An 18,421-nucleotide genomic window follows, 5' to 3' on the forward strand; every position below is an offset into this window, starting at 1 on the left:
AACTAGTGTATATCAAGTGACAAGAAAAAAATGATATTTTTGCTATATAAGCACCATCTCTAAGCAGTTTCATTGTACATACTCAAGAAAGGAGGTCATGCATGTTAAAGGAACGGTACATGTATCCATATCCTTCATCCTATATGGCTATATGTGCATGTGAGATGGTTTAGATATATTGTTCATCGGTGCTCTTGTAATAATAAGGCAATGGAGGGTGGTGAAAGGAATACATAAGATCCACCACATCATGGTATTCCTATGTTAGGTTAATATGTGGTTTTGAGCTATATGTTGAGTCTAATCTCATAAGTTCCTAAAGCATTCTGACAGTATTTTTTTCTTTTCTTTTCTCTTTTGTTCTTTTGTAAGACCTCCGTATGTTGATTTCTTAGCCGTCAAAACTTTATTACTCCCCGTCTCAAATTACTATCCATTTTGATTTTTCTAAGTGCATAAGAAAAACTACGTATAGGAACATGGTATCTGTTTGTTTAGCACCGCACTTTTAACCTCCGAAGAAACCGCATCGTCATCGCGTGCCTTTCTACGAGATTCTTGTACACCAAAAGTCCGGCGATCAATTTTTTTTAACACTAAGCAGAAGCACTGCTGATTCATTTAAAAAGAAATAAGTTCAGGAAGTTCGATATCACATAAATTGATGATCTCAATGCTCTTAAATATTAAATTAACTAAGATACACTAACCCAATTGGCCATCGATTTCAACCGCCCCACCTTCATCGATCCTACCATGCGCCAGCAAGTCGTGTCCGATCCTAGATGGTTGTAATAATGCAACTAATTATCGAACAAGCATCTACGGAGTGTTTTGTTGCTGCCGCGACTTTTTTCGTTTAGCACCGCACTTTTGACCCGCCGAAGAAACCGCGTCGTCGCCGTGTGCCTTTCTACGCGATTCTACGCCAAAAGTTGGGCGATCGACGACTTCAAGCGCCACACCTTTGGCTGGCCGCAACTCGAGCTAGCGTGTGGTACGGTGCGGCCCCGTCAGCCGTCGTTCCCAACTTTGGTTAACGATCGACCAAGCAAATAAATGGGATTCGTTCCGACCCTCACGAGTCACGTACGCGTAGCGCGCTGTGCCTGTGCGCGAGCTGTGCCCCGCGGGGACGGATCGAACTCAGCACCTCGGTACCTCGTGCAACCCACGCCACGCACGACGGTGGCGAGGAACTAGCTAGCGGTGGTGCGCCGAGGACCACGGGGTTGCGGCCTTGCGGGATGCGTACGGAGAGGCGGGGAATCAGGCGTCGGTGGCGGCGAGGCGGTCCCGGCGTCCGGCCCCGCCCGCTCGCGTCGGTCGGGGGCGGGATCTGGAGACTCCAGCCACGTGACGGATCGCATCGGTGCCGGCCGGCCGGGTGGGGCCGTGCTCGTGCGCGCGCGGGCGCCCGACCCCGCCCGCCGGAGCCGTCGCCGTCGGCGACTATTCGCCTCGCCCCCACGCCGGCCCGTGCCCAGAGGATCGCGGGCCCACCCGCTCTCAGTCCACCCCCCCCCCCCCCTCGTTTTCGCGCGTGCCTGTCACCTTGTTGTCCATAGTCGCAAACCGCGTGGAACACAGCGGCCTCCGCCTGCCATTGTCGCGGAGGGGGGGGGGGGGGGGGGGGGGGAGGGGAGGGGAGGGTGGGGGGGGGGGGTGTTCCAGTCAGTGGCGCCACGGTTGCAAGTGGCAGTTGGTGTGCGGCCCTAGAATTTGGAAATACAGACGACGTTCCAAAGTAGTCGAATTTGATCTCGACGTGTGTTTGGTTCGTCGTCGGGTAAGATTTTTTCTTCTTCTTCTCCAACAACAAGCTAACTAGGTCCAGCGAAAAGAAGATGAAATATCAAATATGGTAATGCTACCCGACAGCCACGAGTCATGCCGCTGTATGTAACGTAAACCCAGCCAGCAAGCTTGTGATCGAGCTTGTTTGAATGCAAGTGCTAAAAAGAATAATCCGTATTTCTTGGTCTTCTTTTGCAGTGTGGAATAAACAAAAGCTTGTGCAGTGCATAAAGGAGCGTCAAATCTTCTACTAGCATGTCAGTCAGTGCAGACGTGTGGTACCAAACACTAATTTAGGCCATGTTCAGTTCCCTCGAAACTTCCAACTTTGACACTATGCAAAAAAAGATTCCTCATCACATCAAACTTGCGGTACATGCATGAAATACTAAATGTAGACGAAATTAAAAACTAATTGCACAGTTTTGTTGTACTTTACGAGATGAATCTTTTGAGCCTAATTAGTCAATGTTTGGACAATAATTCACAAATACAAATGAAACGCTACAGTGTGCTACATTGCGAGCACAGTGATTTTGGCACTCCAAAATTAGGCAACTAAACATGGTCTAAATGTAGACGAAATCAAAAACTAATTGCACAGTTTTGTTGTACTCTGCGAGACGAATCTTTTGAGCCTAATTAGTCAATATTTGAACAATAAATACAAATACAAATGAAACGCTACAGTGTGCTACAGTGTTATAACAGTAATTTTGCACCTCCAAACTTTGAACAACTAAACAAGACCTTAATCTACGACCGAACAAAGTCCCAAGTCTAGTCTACGTAAACAAGAAGCCGGAACCAAAAGTTGGCATGATGGCGTGCATGTGCACAGGATTGCATTTGCATTTTATACGTAGAGAAAAGCGGGGATCGGAGTGAGCTACCTAGGCTGGCGTGATGAAGGAGGGGGCGTGCAGGAATAACCTAGCGAAAGCGTGCTTCATGCGACGACTCTATGACTATGGGCATGATTCGGTCAAAGATTTAGCAGGCCTTCTTTATTTACCAACTGGGTGGGAGTACAACAAAAATCTACGGCATGGCGTCACGGCCTATAAAGCGAAAGCAGTGTACTAGGACGCATAGACTATTGCGGCAACTGGGGAATAGTTGCGGTGCAGGGAAACGTGAGACGCAAGCTGCAGAACATAAAAAGGGTCATCTCCTCGACTGCCAGTACAAAATCAAACTGCAAGTTGCCATGCTTGCTTGGTTAATTTATTACACTGCCATCTATGCCTCTACTAGTTTTATACCAACTGATCGAGATTGTGTGTGGTTTTGGTCTGGGCCTTTTAAAAGTTTGACGCCAAAGTCGTGGTGGGTTTGATACGCGTGCGGTCATACACATACACATTCACATGCGTCCGTCGATACCTCTTGCATTCACGGACCTGGCATGCCATGTTACTGTTCTAGCATTGGCGTGGGCCCTGATGCTAGAGATTACTAGCTACAGTAGGCTTCCACGTACCAAGGAACGGCTTTTTCCTAGCCCGCACGACCGTGACCGTCAGGCAGGCAGAACACAGCATGAGCAGAGCCTGCAATGTACCGGGGCTTACGAAGATGAAAAGCAAACGCAATGGCGCAAAAGAACATCAATACCTTTGCAACTCATGCTACATAAAAACAGTACTAGAATGGTAAATATATCAATCTTAAAGTAACAACATTGGCACAGCGCAATCATCGAATACGCAGACGCCGGCACGCCGCTATGTCAACAGAGTGATCTTTCAAGTATTGTTGCTGTACATTTGAGCCAGGCCCAATTAAAATCCAGTCGAACATGGGCCTTGCGAATTCTTGAGCAGTCTTGCCACACAATGTACGTCAGGCGATACTGTATGCATCATGTATCAGGTATCCAGACTAAAGCAATACTGTTGGCTACAACTCTGTTTTGAGGCTGATGTAACGGAACCACGGCAGTAAAATCGACAACATCTATTTGCGGGCAATGGGAGTCAGCGGCCCACCAATTAACTTCTATACGTACAGTTCATCGCGATGCAGCAGGAAGTGGTTCCTGGCCTGGAGAAGCTCGTACAGTTGATCGTCATGCAGCAGGAAGTGGCTCACTGGCCTGGAGAAGCTCGTCAAGCAGACCGGTGAACATGACGGAATCAGTCTCCTTGGGCTTGAACTTGAGCAGCGCAGAAGGGACCAGGTCCTCCTCTTGCAGCGTGCGTGACCGTTCCCCTGGTTTCGGGAAATGAGGTACCACGCGCGGCTTAGGAACAGCTGGAAAGATGAGTTCGAATTCCAAACCTGGCTGCTTCAGAGCAGATGCAACGAACTGCATTGGGGGAAAACAGTGCATCAGTTGGTGCTACAAACTGGAAATAGGCGGCATGGTTGAAACTGTCTACACATTATACTGCAACAGCAGATTGTCGATGCTAGAAAACCAGAAAATTGCATGAATAAGATACAAGTTTATACATTAACAGACGATTTCAAGCGGAAAGGGCGTAAGCATAGCGTGATGTACAGGAAACAGTTACATGACTTAACAAAAATAAGCTATCCTACATGTTAACACGCATGCACAATGTACATACAGTAGCTAGAAACAAATGAATCATGTTGATACTACCAAGGGTATTGTAGTGAGGCTTCCAATATAGCACTCTGTAACTTCTATTAAGGGTGAAAGTTGAATATCGTTTGAGGAAAAAAAAGAAAGTTGAATATCCTATGCTACTAAAACTACAGCACCACCTGATCTAGTCAAGTACACACTAACACAACCAAACAATAACACACTATGCACTACCATGAAGATTCCTCAGTAAGTCACATGACTGTGGAGGCTATAAAGCTCAGACAAATATGTTCCACACACATGAATCCTCCTGTGAGCAACCAAGGTAGTGAGTGCACTAAGTAAAATCTGGGACAATGGAGTGAATGTGCAAAGTGTCAAAACCTGGTCAAAGATTTGTACCCCATATAGGATCTGACCAATAGGACAGTGAAAAAGGAACTGGAAACTGGAAGTAAGCCATGACACAATTTTACCAATATTCCACTAACACTGCAACTCCTGTATTGCTGATATGGAGTCCTTGAAGTTAAGGCTCACATTGAGGCCCATGGTGAGACCAAACCACACGATTTACAAATGTTTGATTTAAGGACTAGTTGGTATGGTTCATCAATCCAACTCCAAACCAATTATACTTATTAGCTAGATGAATTTGATAAACTGGCCCATCAATATCTCATCTCTTGTAAACACAGTATTGGTAGAGAAACAAAGAATGTGGTCATCCCTCCAAAGTTATGGGATGATGCCATCTTGGACCAATTTAGCATAGGACGAAGCAATTCCTCAAACCAAACACCCCAGTTGTTATTATTCATCCTTCTGCAGATAACTCATTTTCGAGTTCACAAGTTTCCACTAATGTCAAATAAATTATTTAAAAGAAGTTAGAACCAATGGAATCGATCACCCCAATTGCGAAATGATAAACAGTTCAAAGAGTACACATGTCCAGTATATTTATATGTCACCAAGAATGGAACATCAGCAGATTCTAAATCAAGAAAACATGGATACTGAAAAACACGACAAATCATCAAAAGAAACAAGCATGGTACCTCATAGAGTGAACCAGTGGCCTCTCCTGGAAGGAATACACCCTGAAGAATCACTCTATCTGGAAACTGAACTCGGATGACTGCTTGCTTATACTTCTGTCGAGCAGCCAGTGCCTGCTTCTCCTTGTAAGATTTTGGAATTAGCAGTCGAGATTGCTCTAACCTTTCCCTCCTCATCCTTGCTTCATTCCTTATCTCCTCTCCGCTAAGATTGTAAAAAGAATCTGGTACATCATTATCTGCAACAGAACTCCCAGGAACAGAGAAGAATACCCGAATCTGTAAAGTTGACAAACCATAGCACCTCAATAAGACGCAGTCCCAAGAATGTACAACTAGGAAGACAAGTAAAATACATATTGGAAAACCAGTTGTGCATTAGTGCATACGAAGCCAGCAGTGCACTGGTAGTCCTCTATTCTAATATTTGAGGTTTGCTAATATTTACAAGACACAAGCATGTTATCAGGAAAATGATACTTCAGTAATAACTGAAGCAACCTCTGAGAAAAAATTAATATAAAATGGATCAAGACTAGCCATATTTATAGGTCACACTGATAGCCAAGTGTCTTGACATTTTTGCTAGCTCAAACATATCAATGATGACAATGACATGATCCAAATAGCTTATTCCAGTGCATACTGAAGATGTTGGAAATATCTGTGAGGGGCATATCAATTCAGATTCTCTTAATGAATGTGTATTATCACAACATGTATGTTTATCCAACATGGCAAGTTGGCAACATGTAATGAAATTCGATCATGAAAACTAAATATCTGCATCTGATACTCAGTTAAGGCTTAAGGTGCATGTTCGAATGTTGAAGTAGAACAATTTGTCTGAACGAAGATTAAAATATAGAAATTTCTTTGAAAGAAGTAGATGGCATGTCAGTTGGACTTTTAGCCAGGTTCTTTTTTTTTCTCTTATGTTGATCAGTAATTTATTCATGAAAATAAACAGGAAGGAAGCAACAGAAGAAACTCATTCACATATTTTTGGCAGCATGCAACATTCACAATCTTGACAGCTTGTGTACAAATGAAGAAGAGTTCTCAATGAAGTAACCTTATATCAAATCAATTAACTTTTTTTTCTCAAATATGCAGGAGAGCTGCATATCATTTGTTATAAAAGAAAGAGTAACAGGTAGAACACCAGACCCACACCTTACAAGCCTAACATCATATGCGCCACAGAGTCATTTAGAAAACGACCTGACCTAGATAACAACAGCACCTAGTTAATCCCAAAGACCAACCCTTGGAGCTCCTTTACTAAAACATCATGAACGTCTTGAGAAAAAGAACAAACTTCAGACATGAATGTTGAAGAAAAGGGCTATGCAGTTTAGTTCCTCATATTCCTAATCTCTACCCAGCATAGTATATGCGTAAATAAATGCCAATGTGACTCTTCTGGAATTCAGTTTAATGTATTATTGACACATATCAAAGACAGGAACTGGCACTCCACTAGTCCATGGCGGAACAGCAAGTAACAACACACAGAAATTCTACAACGTACCAGAGAAAATGAGAAACATCATAAAGATTCAATGACATCATGAACTTGAATATCACTATGTCACTATGTCAGAAACTCAGAACTAAAGTACCACACGTCATGTATTAGAAAGTACCAGTGTGCATTTCTAAATTCTAATCACAAACAAAGTGCAGTGTATTGGGTAATATATGCGAAGTGCAGCCTATTGGCTGATATATGTGTGTCATGTTTTTCAAATTTATAGCCGATGTTCCACTAATACCTCGAGGAAATGATGACATATTTTGGTAGACATACTATGTTTTTGGGTACATGCTTCTAGAATTTTGCACTGTTCTAACTTCTATGTTTATACTATCTGCAATTTTTTGTAGTCATTAATAGTTTAGAGGGAAAACATGGTATAAGTAATTGCTATCTCATAACAGAGTTAACAACCCACGTGTACAACTGAAACAAGTAGAAGCTTAGTAGTACAGAATTTAGAGGGGAAATATGGTGTAAGTAATTCTTATCTCATAACAAAGCTAGCAACCCATGTGTACAACTGAAACAAGTAGAAATTTAGTAGTACAGCGAAGTAAATGCAGAAACGTTACAACTTAAGCAAATCAAACTACCAAATTGTGCTAATTGACAGGAATGAAAGCTTTCTACCAGTTGATTAACGTTGAAACAAGCAAATTAAAGGCCATATCAAACTGAAATGGCATAACTTATGTAATAGAAGAATTTCATCCACAAATTTCTGGCAGCATGCAACAATATTCACAAACCTAACTTATGTACTCCCTCCAATTCCAAATAGAGGCCATCTTAGCATTCTAGTCTTGTGAATTTTCTTTAACACAGGTCATCAATTTATGGAAAGTTACATAGATTGACAACACATGGTTGATGTTACTATATTTATCATGGAAAATACTTTCATAACATGTAATTTTCTCTATTTAAAATAGTATACTTTACGAATTTTTGCAAGTCAAAGTTTCATGTTGGAGACTGTGCTAATGTCCTAAACGCCTTACACTTGGAATCAGAGGGAGTAACAAATGAAGAAACATTATATAAATAAACTAAAAAGATCATAAATATTTTTTGAAAAGAAGAAACATCATAATATATTGACATGTTTTTCAGTGATGCTTAAGAGGAAAAGGCCAACCTTCGTACATGATTGTTAAAGTAAAGGGCCATGTCTTATATACAGTTTAGTTCCTCACATTTCTAATCCATAATAATAAGTGTAACAGTAAATATATTTGAACATTACGATGCGTCTCGAAGACAAGCACAGGCAAAAACACAACCATGTCATTCCACTGGTTAATGGGATGAGTTACAGCATACACAAATCCCTAAACTTACCAAACAAAATAAGGAACCACATAAAGAATCAATGACATTGTAAACATGAATGTCAAAGACTGTACATCACATGTCAGTCAGTTCCATATGCCCATTTCTAATCCCCAATAAAGTGTGGTATATTGGTTAATGTATGTCTATCATGTTTTTCATAATTGAAAGGGAAAATATAGTATTAAGTAATTTCTATATCTCCTAACGATGTTAACAATGCATGTGCACACCCAAAACAAGCAGAAATTTAGTTGTACATGTAAATACAGTGCAGAAACGCCATACCATAAGCAAATCAAACTACCGAATTGAGTGAGTTTATTGACGGGAGTGAAAAGCTTTCTACATACTAGCCAATTAACTGAAACAGTAAACCAAGCAATTTAAAGGCTATATGAAACTGAACACCAGCTCACCTGACGATCGATGGTCTTCTTGACCTCCTCCTGTCCATAAACCCCATTGCTGCAGCTCTCCTTTTCGTCAGCATCCACCTGAGCTGGTGACGCCGAGGGGTGCGCCCTCTCCAGCAAGAGCACGGCCCTTCTGATCCCGCCAAGCCTGACGTCGCTGGGCACCTCGTCCATCAACGCGAAGAGCTCCCCGCCCTCGTCCCCAACCCGGAACCCGACGGCCTCGAGGAGCTCCACCCCGCCCTCCCTGTCCGCGACGGCCTCCTTGATCCGCGGGTTGCCCAGCCTCACCCGCCTGAACTTGTCGCTCCGGGGCTCCCGGAGCAGGTTTCCCAGCAGGCGCTTGAGCACCTCGACGGCGGCCGCGGGCGGGGGCGGGTCGGCGGCGAGATACGCGGCGGCGCGCGCGCGGGCGCCCCCCGCCGACGCGAGGCACCCGTCGAGGTGCTCGGAGACCGCGAGCTCGGAGGGGAACGCGTCCCCGCAGCTCGGGCACGCGACGGTGGGCGCGGGCGCGCCGTTCGCGTCGGGGCGGCGGGAGGAGGAGATGAGGGGCGCGAAGGGGGTGAATTCGGTGGTCGACGCGGGCGGTGGAGGCGGCGATGGCTGCTTGGTGGGGGCGGGCCTGGGGTTAGGGGTAGGATTCGTGGGGCGGGAAGCGGGGTGGGAGGAGGAGGAGGAGGGGGAGGGGCCGGAGCCGAGGACGTGGGAGGTGCCCTTGAAGGAGGAGGGGGTCCCGGAGGAGGTGACCTTCTTCATGAAATCCTTCATCTTGTCCTTCATCATCGCGGCCGGCGGCGGCGGAGGAGCAAGCGTGGGTGCGGTGGCGTCAGGCGTGGAAGCGCTCACGCGGAGTGGATTTCGGCCGTGGTGGAGGAGGTTGTCGCCGCGGGGACGAAGCAAAGGAGGAAGAAATTGAAGCAGCAATAAAAGCTGGGAGAGATCCAGCTTGCTAGGGAAATCGTTTGTTTTGGTTGTGCTTAGCTGCCAAGGCATCTCTCTCGCTGGAAGGCGGGCCGGCAATCCTGGCGGTTCCACTTGTCGGGGTTTTTCTTATTTTTATATTTTTTTCGATTTTGCACGAATATATAGTCAGATGAAAAAATTGCAAATCTACTATTGCTGCCGGCTGGGCTGGCGCTAAGGCCCTGCAGCTGCCTCAGCCGGCGGTAAGGCGCTGACACCGTGGGCGCGTGTCCTTACCTTACCGCCGCCTGGGCCGGCAGTAAGGACCTCTGGGTCGGCGATAAGGATCTGGCCTCCTGCACCGATGCGGTACGACCAGCGCGCGGGCGGTAAGGGTCCTTACCGCCGCCTGGGCCGGCGGGGGTTCCCCCTATAAACCCCCCCCAGCTAGGCCTCAAGCCTCCCAACTCTTGAGCCAGACCTGTTGTTTTTGAGAGGAGAACCAGAGAGGGAGAGAAGTAAAGGAAGGAAGAAAGAAAGAGAGGAAAGAAGGGGAAGAAACCTCCTAGTCATCAGGTAAGTTTTTCAATGTCGTAGTATAGTAGATCTAAAAATATCTTGTGCTTTTAGATGCTAAAAATCTAGCTTGGTTTGTACAGTAGATTTGATATTTAGTTCACAGTTTAGTATTTAGATCTACAGATATGTTGTGTGCTTTTAGATGTTAAAAATGTAGCTTAGTTAGTATAGTAGATTCGGTTTTCAGTTCATAGTTTAGTATTTAGATCTAGAAGTATTTAGTAGTATAGTTTCATGAAATTTTAATATTTTTATTATACAACCGTAGGATGCCAAGACGTGGAAAAGCTAGGAAACCAAGGTAATCTCAGTGCACGTTATTACGTTAACTGCTAGTCGTATGATTTAATCTTAGTTACTTCCGGTTCTTACAACGAAAATGGTAAAGGTGGAGTGGTGTTGCGTTGACCGGAAATGCCTTCGACCCTTTGCCTCTGCCTAGTGGTGTTCCAGTACCCATGTGCTTTTGCGGCGATCCTTGCAAGGTAGCCAAGTCTGATGAAGAGGACACGTATAGGTAGAGGTATTGGATGTGTTCCAACTTTCAATTCGAGCCTACGCTTCGTCAGTGCCAGATCAACAAGATGGTGAGTAATCGATGTTGTTTGTTAAATTTTTTACTATCCTATGACATCCTGTATGTTTTTTTTTGTTTTGTAACTATTCCGTTTGTTGCAGACCCCTCCACCGCTCTGTGATTTTGAGCAATGGATTGACACTGAGATCAAGCCTGAGGACAAGGAGGAGATGTAGTACATGTTGCGTTGGGCGGCAGAGAACAAGGAGAGGATGGAGAAGAGGCTCAGAGAGGAGGCTGCAGAGAAGGAGCACAAGGAAGAGGAGGAAAGGAGGCGTCTTGCTGCGGAGAGAGAGGAGAGGGAGAGGAAGCTTGAGCGTGCACACTGAGCGAAAGCAGCGATCGAGGAGAATCCCGATGCCCTGAGGAACGGAAAGTGGTATCGTTGTACTCAGTAGGCTCTGTTATTGGCTAGTACTCCATTGTGTGCGGTTGGACCTTTTGTTGTGTGTCCATGGTTTATTCATGGATAATGTTGTGTACTGTTGGACCTTTCATTGTGTTGTGTTAGGTCATGTACTCCGTTATTTGCCGCACAATTTTCATTCGTACTGATCGATTATTTTAATTGTGTGCTTTCAATTCTTAATTGGGAAATGTTTAGACTTGTATAGTGAACTTCTTATCTAGATAGAGCAGTCCTCGCACATAAAGATAATCGTACACATCATAATCCTACAAATGATAAAAAATAACAAGTCGTCCTACGCACTAAATGCGTCCTTGCTTAAAATGAGGCTCGCCGGCACCACGACCACGCCTCGCTGCCCGTAGCGCTGCTCTGGTCTGCTGCCGGTCGTACGTCCAGGGCTCCGGCGGGTGAACGTTGCGAGTCGAACGTCCTCCCGCTCCCCTCGCAGGTAGTATCGCGAGGTACTGGGTCGCACCTTGTGTAGGACCCTGTGGTATCCCGAGGTACTGGGTCGCACCCTGTGTAGGACCCTGCGGGGCGTCTGCCAACTAGGAGGGACCGAGTAGGTCGAGGTCCACTCTGAAAAGCTCATCGAACCAACCTTGGCCACTGGACCTCGCTGCCTCGTTGTGTTATTCATCCGAAACCCATCCTTGATCTGCGTAGCCTGTTATAATCACAAAGGAAATGGTTTTGTTAGTTTCGTTGCGTACTTAAATCGGAGTATAAAAATGTATGCATCACGCACCTGCTGGTCGTATCTTCGGTGCAGCTAAAGATGGATAAGAGGACCATGCAGATTGCATCTGCGGGGCAGGTAGCAAGACGTTCCGCGGAACAGAACATTCCGCGGAATGGTGGACGGACCTACTGTGGAATGTCGAGACGGTGGTGCTGGTGGTGGTGGTGTGACGTAGGACGTCCTGGCTACTGGCGGACGAACGGGCGGGTGAGAGGACGTACCAGCCTGCTGAGTAGGAGCTGGAGAGGACGCACGGGGGTAGGGAGCTTGTGGTGGAAGGAAGACGTCCCCGTGCCCACCACGGCAGCTGACGGCACTGATAAACCTCTTGCAGACGTCTTTGGCCCCCGTAAGCAGCGAACGGTGCTGAAGGGCATTCAGCACGTCGAAGTGCTCGATGTCGTACGTCAGCTATGTGTCCAAATTCCCAATAATGTCGAACTGTTGGGGAGAGAAAAAATTTGAAGTTAGTCATACCAAATGATGCATGTTTAGTAACAACAAAAATTACAGTAGCCTACCGCGCAGTCGTAGTTGACGTCTCTCACGCGAGGGTACGTCTGCGTGACTGGAGCGGTCTCCGTCGGTGGCTCGGTCGGAACGAACAGGACCCGCGTGCTGGTCATCGATAAGAACCAGCGGAGGTGCGCTGTGAAAGCATAGGCGTCATGTGCCCGAGCCTCCTGGACCACCTCGTCTAGTGCGGTCGCTCGCAGGGCGACCCAGTGAACCATACTCGGAGCCCATAGGACTCCAGGCCCACCACCACCACCACCCTGACGGCTAGCCCTAATGGAACCATCGTTACACGAGTTACATAAATGAAAAATTCTTAATACAAGGAGAATGAAAATACTGGATTGTACCTGTGAATGGAAGCCGGAACGGCTGACGTTTCTGAAAGTGGGGAGTACTGGTACAGCCTGAACTGCCTCATCACACGGTGAACCACGTAGTCCTCGACGTGGATGTCGTAGATTACTAGCCTCCTCGTCCTCCAGTACGCCATGTCCCGATAGTATAGCGAAGACAGGCCATGTGGGGCACGAGCCTCCACCTCCTCGAAGCTGTAGGGTCTCCACCTCACGTCGGTGTCGACCAAAGCGTCGAACATACCGATGAAGTTCGGGTATGACTTCTTTGTCTGCACCCCCGTCCAAACCGCCTGCAACAAATATAATCACAATTTCTCAGTTAGGACCTTGAAAATTCCAAAGTGTAATATGAATCAAAAAATAGTAGTGGAAGAATCATACCCTCCTCAGACACCAAAACGACCCCATCGTGTGCTTGTCGTCGTCGTCCTCGTCGAAACCCCCAGGGTAGGGGGACATGTCCACACGAGGTCGTCCTATCGGGAACCGCTCGTAGGCCCAAAGCTGAAGCAGCAGCGGGCAGCCAAGAAAGATTGGCTCCGCCGAAGACACCTTCACGCAACTCGTGCAAAGACCCCCATACGTGGTCGCCAGCACAGCTGAACCCCAGCTGTACTGTGGAACCTCAGCGAGCGGGGCCTCCGCAATGGCCCTCGCGTAAGGAACAAGGTGCTTAGGCACCGAGTTCCCCTGCGACGTGCAGAAGAGGGTCCAGCCGAAAAGCCACAGCAGGTACGCCTCCAAGTGACGCGCTACTGTGGCCTCGTCTGCGTCCTCTCTCATCTAGTCGGCCTGCAAAATAATTTCAGACTTGTGTCAACAATAAGAAAAATTGACAAAAATTATTTGGACTTGCTGCTAATGAAATACTCACACTGAACTGCTGGAGCCATGCCTTCGTCGGGCCGTGGGAGTTGCTAAAAGTGCGGTACTGCGGGGCACCGTCTACGCGGGGAACGTCCGCAAACCGACCCAGCAGCTCGTCACGCCAAGCAGGTGGGACGTCCATCGCGGCTACGGCGGCCCCTACACAGGGAAGGCTCAGTACCATCGAGATGTCCTCTAGTGTGGGGGTCAACTCACCGACCGGGAGGTGGAAGGTGTGCGTCTCCAGCCACCACCGATCCAGTAGAGCTGCTAGCAGTGACATGTCAAACTGCAACCGTGTGGGTCTCTCACCGCCACGTCGCGCTGAACTATCAACCATTTCACCTCCACAAGCCTAGCCACAGGGAGAAGGCCCGCTGCACTCAACCTGTACCACGAAAAAATTAACTAGTTTACAAAAACTAATCGTTGAACTTAACACACAAGTATTACTAAGTATGATGTACCTCAGGATCCAACATCGGTCGATCGGCATGGTCGCAAGCGGGATACGAGCCCGAAACGTGTCTAGGGTGGAACCAACTATGGCTGACTGGAACGGCCTGTGCTGGCCGTCCAAGGCAGGGTCGAGCAACTCAGGGGTCTGGTACCCCTATGGACCTGGGTGCGCCACCATACCTACAACACAAGTATTGAAAGAAATAAAGAACTGAACACGTAAAGAAAATAACATTGCATTACGTTACATTGCAAATAAACAGCATAACTTTACGACACATACGAGTCATTACAAATAGAAGGGTCCACGATAAATATTACAATACGTTATGTCGTTGTCCACAACGACAAATAAACATTACATTACAATACCTAAGGACCACAACTCAAGTTACAATAACACAACTCAAGATAGACAGTACATTACATTACTAGTTATTAGATGCAGCTTGGGTGCTCGCACTTCCATATGTCGTTGCCGGGCAGTTCTTGTAGGTGTGACCGGCTTCGTGGCACTTGGAGCATAGACGGACATCATGACCTGCTTCAGATTGATCCATGTCGTTATGGATACGCATGTTCCCGCGTCGCCCCACTCCTTAGCACATTTCTGGATCAGGATCAGGAATGTAGCGGGCAGCATTCCAGGATTATTGACAAAGTCTCCCAGTAAACAATATCCAAAACATCATTCCTCCAAGTTTGCCATATGGTTTCTTTCAGAAAATAGTCCTGCACGAAATGACAGGGTTGGAGGCCCTCCGCCTCAAAGCATGCAGCAATGACATGGGTGCAAGGCCTGTGAAGCAACCTTGGCTTGTGGCAAGAGCAAACACACCCTTCATTCCTGAGGATGCATTCATGTTTGTGTCTCTCGCGCCTCCCGCCCATTCGAACTTTGTCCCTGCAAACAACTTCGAACCGGCATTCCACGGCTCCCACTTCTTTCACATGATGCAAATGAGTTTTCTTAATTGCTTCCTTCACGTACTTCGTCATCCTGTACCCAAATATTGTGTGGTTGTCGCGCATTGAGTTATCAGCCAATTGGTACATTTCCCTGAAATACTTCATGGTGCGGTTAAGGTAAAATTCCACAATACCAACAAGGGGCAGGCCACGAACACTGCGCGGGACCCAGTTGTAAACCTCAACCAGGTTTGTCATCATTATACCCCCACCGTGCACCTCCGTCGTCAAAGAGTAATTCCCACTTTTCCTTCGGTTCATTCTCAATCCACTGTGAGAAGGTCTTGATGGATCTTCCCCGTCTTCGCCAAACATTTGAACTGTCGAGCCCGACGTCCTCCAGAGACACAGGCTGGTCGGCCTCACTATTGACCGTCCTCATCACTAGTTTCTCGCATTGCTTCTTTATGAGGTCCTCAAATTTCTTCCACAGCAGGTTGAACTTCCTCTCCTGATTCTGGCTGCACAGGCGCTTGAACAATTTCATAAGGGTCTTGTTCTTGAATTGGCTGTGGAAGTTTGCACCCATATACCTCATGCACCACCTACTCTTCAAGTCCGACCATATCGGTGCCCTGAAACGCTCTTGACTTCCATTTTATAGGTCGTCAATTGCTTGTATAATGCCTTCCTGCCGATCATGAATGAGACAAACCTCCTCAACGTCCAACACAATCATGTTCTTCACCCTCTCGAGGAACCAGTACCAGCTATCTCCAGACTCCTTCTCCACAAAAGCGATCGCAAGCGGCAACACCTGATAGTTGCCATCGGTCCCAATAGCTGTCAATATTGTCCCTTTGTACGTTCCAGTCAGAAATGTGCCATCAATGCAAATGACTGATTAACAAAGTCGGAAAGCCTGAATGCAAGGACCCAACGCAAGGAATGACCGTTGTAGGACCTGTTTGCCTGGAAACTGAAGAACTGGATATGCTTTCAAGTTGTAGAAGATTCCAGGATTTCTCTGGCAAATGGTGTGCAACAAGGCAGGGAGGTTGTCGTAGGATGCTTCAAACGTACCCCACTTCATCTCAAGCACCTTCTGCTTAGCACGGTAAGCTTTGTTATAGCTGATCTTGTACTTGAACTTATCATCTATAGCACAGATAATGGACTTGGGATCGAAGCTTGGATTCTCCACTATCTGAGGGTACATGTATTGAGCAACAAATTCAGCAGTGAGCTTGCGGTGTGTTCCTTCCAATTCAGCCAGCAAGCATTGGTGCTCAACTACTATAGTCACCTCCCAGTAATCCTTCCATTTGCCCTTGTATGCATGCACCCTGAATGGGCAATCATTTCGCACACACCGGACATCATACACCTTCAAGCTAGTCTTTTCCACCCTGAACTGACGCTGCAAACACAAAGTGGACCATCTCTTAATAGCCACCTTCACTTCATCCCCACTTTGGTACACAACCCCCATGCATACCTCATTCTCCCTGTACTCCCAAGGAATATTTTCCCCTACATTAACCTGTAGGGCGGAATGGTTGTAATTTGACCAATTTCACGGTACAGGATAATCGGCTTCCTCATCGGACGAGTCCTCATCTACGGCACCATTGGCCTCCCCTTCTTCCATCTCCATCTGCTCTACTAACTCAAGAATTTCTTCCCCCTCATCAGTGTGGCGGATCCACCTCGGATTAGCTTGATCAAGGCACGGTTAAGTCGCCTAACACGCGACACCCATGCCTTAGCCAAGTTAACATGAGGTGCCGTCGGATTTCCTCCGATTTAACCACTTTGACAGGACCGAGTTTAGCAAACTCACACGAAGGTGAGCGGTTTCAGAGAATACAACAAGTCCACTGATTTAACCAACTTAACCATTTAGTTCGGCCATAAAACAAACATCAGAGTTTTACAAGGTTTAGAAGGAAACAACAGAAGGTAAACAAGCGGAAGCTAAACGCAGGGGTCGGACGTCCTTGGTGAGGCTGGCCAAGGCGTCAGTGATCCCTCTCCTCGCCGTCCGAGGAGGGATCCCACTCGACCGTCCAACCCGGAGGGAGCTGGGGCGGCCAAGTGCCAACTGAAGAAGGCTCGGGAGCAGCAACTTCACCTGAAAAAGAAAAGCCACAACAAGGCTAAGCTACTAAGCTCAACAAGACTTAACCGGCAGGGAGTAACTACTCCACCACTTCTAGACATGCAAGGCTCTTTGGCTGAGGGGTTTGTTTGCCAAGAAGCACTAAGTAGATCCTGATTTTCAAGTTTTAGCTCGGATTCTAGGTTCATTAACCGGTCTAAGTGAGCACTTACTCTAAACAAACATGGAACCAACCAAAAGGTATATATATACATCAAGACCATGTCATCATCAGATTCCTTCATTACTCAGTGTAGCATAGCGATCAAGTAGTCTCAAACTCTGAGAGGCAGACGAATCGATTCGAGTTCTTTAACCATGCATGGTGAACCTAACCTCACGACATCCGCGCACCACCGAGGGTCGCTTCCTGTCTCGGCCTTCCCCATCAATTCCCTAACCCGTGTCGGGCCCATTTCCTTTGGTGCAATGTTCCACAAATCCGGCCTCTGCCGTTCTGTGACCACACTTGCCACCACGTGCGGCCGCAGGGGAACTCCGTTCCAAGGACAATGGGGCGACCGCTCACGTCTAGGTTCAATCCGGTACTCGGCTTCCTCATCCCATAATAAGTATGAGGTTAGTACTTTCAAACACTTGATCACGAACACCACCACTGTCGGGCCTTAACAAGTTTCATAGACAAACGGGGCGATCAGCCGACCACCAAAGAGTTAACCAAAACACTGCCCCGTCCATCGTCCTTATAGTTGTAACAGAAAGGAAACAACCAACTCCTTACAACTCGCGATTGACAGGAAATCACTCGCTTTTACCGCTTCCTATTTAAGCATGGCAACTACTCGGTCCAACAGCTAGTGTTCAGATCAGGGAACTAAGTCATGCATCTACGGTTGCAAACAACTCCTATACGTAAATGCACAAACAAGGAACAGAAGGCATGCGCAAGTTTGGGAAACTGGGGTTCATGCTCCGGGGCTTGCCTTCAAACAAGGAGGAGGGAAGCTGCTCTTCTGCTTGGGCGGCTTCGGCTTCTGGAAGCGGGAGCTCTGCTGCAACTTCGTCCTCTGGCGCCGGGTGCAACTCGTAGAAGCCGTCGGCGAGATGCAACGCTACACGAAATGCAAATGCAAGAGTTAGCACTTTAGACGGTTATTTCAACAGCAACACTTGCAAGTTTTCAGCCCAGAAAGTTGTAGCAAAGCTACGGATAAAGTGAGGAAGTTCACTTGAGTTGGAGAAGAACAAGGTAAAAGGGTCGGAT

At 46.9% G+C, this 18,421-nt stretch overlaps 1 protein-coding gene across 1 annotated transcript; it reads right to left on the minus strand.

Moving 5' to 3' along the window:
• Window positions 1-3,392: 3,392 nt before the first annotated feature.
• LOC117845939 (plant UBX domain-containing protein 2) lies at window positions 3,393-9,678 on the minus strand. Its single transcript, XM_034727014.2, has 3 exons — window positions 8,713-9,678; window positions 5,419-5,697; window positions 3,393-4,108 (listed from the first exon to the last, which is right to left on the minus strand). The coding sequence occupies exons 1-3, from the start codon at window positions 9,493-9,495 to the stop codon at window positions 3,869-3,871; spliced, it is 1,302 nt and encodes a 433-aa protein (XP_034582905.1). The 5' UTR covers window positions 9,496-9,678; the 3' UTR covers window positions 3,393-3,868.
• Window positions 9,679-18,421: the final 8,743 nt, after the last annotated feature.

Source organism: Setaria viridis, chromosome 2 (genome assembly GCF_005286985.2).
Source record: "Setaria viridis chromosome 2, Setaria_viridis_v4.0, whole genome shotgun sequence".
Taxonomy (NCBI): Eukaryota; Viridiplantae; Streptophyta; class Magnoliopsida; order Poales; family Poaceae; genus Setaria; species Setaria viridis.

What these genes read in the sequence shown, in the direction of transcription:
- LOC117845939 (XM_034727014.2), bottom strand. Translation starts at nt 9,495, where the DNA reads ATGATGAAGGACAAGATGAAGGATTTCATGAAGAAGGTCACCTCCTCC. An exon ending in AGAAGACCATCGATCGTCAG is followed by an intron (nt 5,698 to 8,712) that starts GTGAGCTGGTGT and finishes TCAACTTTACAG; the next exon opens with ATTCGGGTATTCTTCTCTGT. An exon ending in CCACTGGTTCACTCTATGAG is followed by an intron (nt 4,109 to 5,418) that starts GTACCATGCTTG and finishes CCCCCAATGCAG; the next exon opens with TTCGTTGCATCTGCTCTGAA.